This window comes from Drosophila rhopaloa, unplaced genomic scaffold (genome assembly GCF_018152115.1).
Source record: "Drosophila rhopaloa isolate 14029-0021.01 unplaced genomic scaffold, ASM1815211v1 contig_3, whole genome shotgun sequence".
Classification (NCBI taxonomy): Eukaryota; Metazoa; Arthropoda; class Insecta; order Diptera; family Drosophilidae; genus Drosophila; species Drosophila rhopaloa.
Window position 1 is genome coordinate 13,894,241 of NW_025335123.1, and position 4,524 is coordinate 13,898,764.

The 4,524-nt window shown below is 39.7% G+C and overlaps 1 protein-coding gene across 1 annotated transcript; it reads left to right on the forward strand.

Annotated features, from left to right (window-relative positions):
- Nucleotides 1-318: 318 nt before the first annotated feature.
- LOC108049012 (dual specificity mitogen-activated protein kinase kinase 6) lies at nucleotides 319-3,707 on the forward strand. The gene is made up of 5 exons (XM_017130003.2): nucleotides 319-647; nucleotides 760-1,150; nucleotides 1,228-1,360; nucleotides 1,423-1,625; nucleotides 2,907-3,707. The coding sequence occupies exons 1-5, from the start codon at nucleotides 589-591 to the stop codon at nucleotides 3,123-3,125; spliced, it is 1,005 nt and encodes a 334-aa protein (XP_016985492.1). The 5' UTR covers nucleotides 319-588; the 3' UTR covers nucleotides 3,126-3,707.
- The last annotated feature ends 817 nt before the right edge of the window (nucleotides 3,708-4,524 follow it).

Genomic DNA, 4,524 nt, shown 5'->3' on the forward strand with positions numbered 1-4,524 from the left:
GAAAAGTGAACGCCAGCTGTTTACCTCTCGCTCTCTCTCATGACTGACGAACAGTTTTCGTCGATCTGAGTACTAGGCTTAAACCTTTTTAAGTCACAATATAATAACATTAATTCAATGGCCAGAAATATAAATATAAAAGTGAAATAATTACAAGTAATTAAACTCCGGCCAGTGTGAACAGCGGTCGTGCTGTGAAGAGTGTATTTTCATTGCTATTGATATTTAATACAATTCACACTTGTCATGTATATCGATATACAAAAATGCTATTTAGCGAGACCCTCCACTATCGATAGTGCCATCGATGGTGGGCCAACACTAGTGGAAAAGCGAGAAAAACGAAAAAGGCGATCGGCAAACAGTGCAAAAAGTGCGGAAAGCAAGGGCAAAAGCAAAAGGTTGGGCGGCAAAAACCGGGCCACACGATCCCACGACTCCGCTCCTGACCGAATGCGGTAAAAATAGCAACCGCCAGGTCTTGCACTACCTTGCAGAATCCAATCCACTGGGTCCACAGAGTGCGCCAGAAAACGCCGGAGAAAGTCGAGGATAACAGAGAGGAGGTTAAATAAAAGGATTGCCAAAATGTCCCGGCGTCCGCGACTAGCGCCCATTTCCATAAGCAAAGAACCGGAACCGGCCATGTAAGTCATCCATCCCGTCACCACCGGTGAAATCTCCGCCAGAAATACCTGGGAAACCTATGTGCATGGGCAAACATCACATGGTAAACCTATATATCTTCTAATCTTTTAGAGTCCCACCACGCAACCTGGACTCGCGGGCCACCATCCAGATTGGCGACCAGACCTTCGACATCGATGCGGACAGTCTGGAGAAGATCTGCGATCTGGGCCGCGGTGCCTATGGCATCGTGGAGAAGATGCGCCACCGGCAAACGGACACAGTTCTGGCCGTCAAACGCATACCCATGACCGTCAATATTCGCGAGCAGCATCGCCTTGTGATGGATCTGGACATATCAATGAGGTCCAGCGATTGCCCTTATACGGTCCACTTCTATGGGGCCATGTACCGCGAGGGCGATGTGTGGATCTGCATGGAGGTGATGAGCACCAGCCTGGACAAGTTCTATCCGAAGGTCTTCCGCCACGATCTGCGCATGGAGGAGAGCGTGCTGGGCAAGGTCAGCCGGGGAGGATGGGGGCTAATCTTATCTGGGAATCGCCCCTATATACTGTACCTACTGTATACCCTTCACAGATTGCCATGAGCGTGGTCAGTGCGCTGCACTACCTGCACGCCCAGCTGAAAGTCATCCATCGGGACGTCAAGCCCTCGAACATACTGATCAATCGGGCCGGCCAGGTCAAGATCTGTGACTTTGGCATCTCAGGTGGGGCACCGGTTACATCCAGAGCAACCCGATGTTCGTTCTAATCTTGTGCTGACTTTCAGGCTACCTCGTGGACTCCATTGCCAAGACCATCGATGCCGGCTGTAAGCCGTATATGGCCCCCGAACGCATCGATCCCCAGGGCAATCCGGCGCAGTACGACATCCGGTCGGATGTATGGTCGCTGGGCATCAGCATGATCGAAATGGCCACCGGCCGGTATCCGTACGACAACTGGCGGACGCCCTTCGAGCAGCTGCGGCAGGTGAGTGCCCGAAATTGGGTCATTGATTGCCCCTAACATGCTTCACACTAAATTTGGCTTATTTCTGGCAAATCGTTTCTAAACTCTAGAATGAATCATTTTGCGGGTGAAAAACCCAGATATTCTTGAAAATCCCTCTCCTCATCTGACTTCACAAAGCCAAAAAAAAGGCCTATGTTATCAGACATTTCTTTAAAGTTTGGCGATTTGCTTTTCTATATTTGAAACCGAGGAAATTTCTGGGGAATTCCTGGTATATAATATATGTGATTTATTTATTAGAAAAATGTTAAAGTATTAATGGGAATTTTTCCATGAAAACTCGTATCCGTTCCAATTGGGATGTTAACTCTTATATGACCCAATTGGTATCATCCGAAAAATAGTTAATTTCTTCATTAAAAACACGTAACTTCGAAAGGAAACTATTGTTATATTAACAATTATTTAAATATAACTGGGATTGACATTGTTTCGTAATAATATGGCATATTCCTTCATTACCAAATAAGAACAGGATAGTTGTTTTTCTCATCAAACTTCATTATCATTTTGAGGATGGTTTTAAAAGAACCATATATGTATTATATTTTCTTGACATTGGCCAACTTTAGCAGAAAAGTGTTAAATCAGCTTCATAATACGTAAAGTTGATTCATTAAAATACACGTAAAGTTAGTCCAATAAACCAAATTAATAACGTAGCTTGTTTTTAAACCTTTAAAATTTAAACTTCTGAAGCCGCAAAAGTAACAAAATCAAGGTTTGCCTTATCTTTTCCTAATTTACGATAGGAGCTAATTAGCATTACATAATTTAGTACGCTAAGCCGGTAATTAGCAAGTTAATTAAAAGTATAGTAATTGTTTTCAAATAAATTACAGACCAAATAAATGGACAACAAATTCGTACTATTTTTACAATGCTAAATGGGAAAACAAAATATATCACTTGAACATTTTTACAATTACAATTTTTGTATTACATTGTGTAATTTAAAGCAATAAACAAAAACAGCAGGTGCATGTTTTATGAATATTTATTAACAAACAAGTGCGACAGAAACAGAAAATATTTTATAAATATAATTCAATTTAAATGTTAGCTTCGTTTAAAATGATTGATTCAAATTAATAGCTTGATGGGGCATGCGGAACTAAGATATTTCTAAATATGAACAACACAGACCGACGGTTGTTCGTATTTTAAGGATACAACATATGTTATATAGTAAGCTTTCCTAAAATTAAATAATCATTTTCCGGTTCTATCATCTTCCAGGTGGTTGAGGACGATCCACCGCGTCTGGCAGCTGGAACCTTCTCGCCGGAGTTCGAGGACTTCATTGCCGTTAGCCTGCAAAAGGAGTACATGGCGCGGCCCAACTACGAGCAGCTGCTCAGGCACAGCTTTATCGTGGAGCACCTGCAGCGCAACACGGACATCTCCGAGTTCGTGGCCAGGATACTGGATCTGCCCGACAGCCAGCCGGCGCAGTAGGTTAATGGCCGGGTAGCAGGTCAATGGTTAACCCATTGCTACCCCCTTAACCCCACGTGCCCGTGTAAATTGCCGCCGTCTTCTTCTAGCATGCATTTCGTACATGTTGTGTGTGTGTACCCCCCGTCTGCGTGCCAGCAAATCAAAAACAAAAATATTAATGAAATGAAATCCAAGGAAAATCAACAGCTATCAGCTAATCTAAAGATTTAAAAATGAAAACTGCATAATTATTAATTTAAGTGAGAAGCAACAGCAACATAACCGTTACTAGCAATCTGCAATATGCAATATGCAACATGCAATCTTCGCCTTGCAACGCTCAAAAATGGATAACCGAACCGTGCCTCCCAGCTGGCAATGCTGCTGTCTTAAAAAATAAAACCATTTAAACATATATTTTAAAACAATAATAGCTTAGTCGACGAAAAAAAAAGAAACGGAAGCAAGCAAGCAATGAATGTAAAAACGAACTAAACTTAAATGATAAATTGTAAACTTTTTGAACACCAAAATAGCCGAACAGAAAGTGTAATTGTAAATTTAACTGTTTAACAAATATATATTACGTGAAATAGCTAATTAATGTTGAAATTTCGTGTGACTGTTTTAAAAACGTGCGTTAAGACTTTAACAATGGCAACTTATGATTGTGATCTACAAATGGGCTTTGATTCTTAACTTTTTTAATTTTTTCATAACTCAAATTAAATAGACGATAACTAATTTATAATATTAAAGCAACGTTTAGAAAATCGCTAAAAGAAAAATAAAATAATCATTTAAAATTTCTATTGCGAAAAAGATGGAAGAATCATTTTTAAAGTTTCTGTATTAACTCATGAAATTGAAACCCGATTCCATTATAAAGATTCTTCAAATGAAATCCATCCCTTGGATTCGGGTTATCGTGTACTTAACATCGATATCTTTTTTGCTGTTTGCGTGTACAGGGATGCAATGCTTTTGAAATGAATGAAATGCATTTTTCAGACATTGACGTGGACAAAGGGGATTTCGAGCCTCATTTATTACTTCCAGCTTATTGTGTTATATTTTTATAAACAAATTGAGTGCAAATTTGTGAAAGATTTAAGAAATGCTTACGAAAAAATATTAGTTAAAACAAAAATGGGGAATTCTTGTTAAAGACAAATCCATTTAAAGTTAAGTTAAAAATTCGGACTTATAGAATTCAAAAAAAAAAACATTACATAAATGAAAATATTTTTATAATTTTGATTCAGCTTCTGAGTACCCCGAGGAAATCTCAATCAACTACTCCACTGTTTGCTTTGTGATAAGGTTGTTCTGTTTATAGATTTGAATCAGGTTCTGAGTACCCCGTGGAAATCTAAATTAACTACTCCCCTGTTTGCTTTGTGATAAGGCTGTGTTG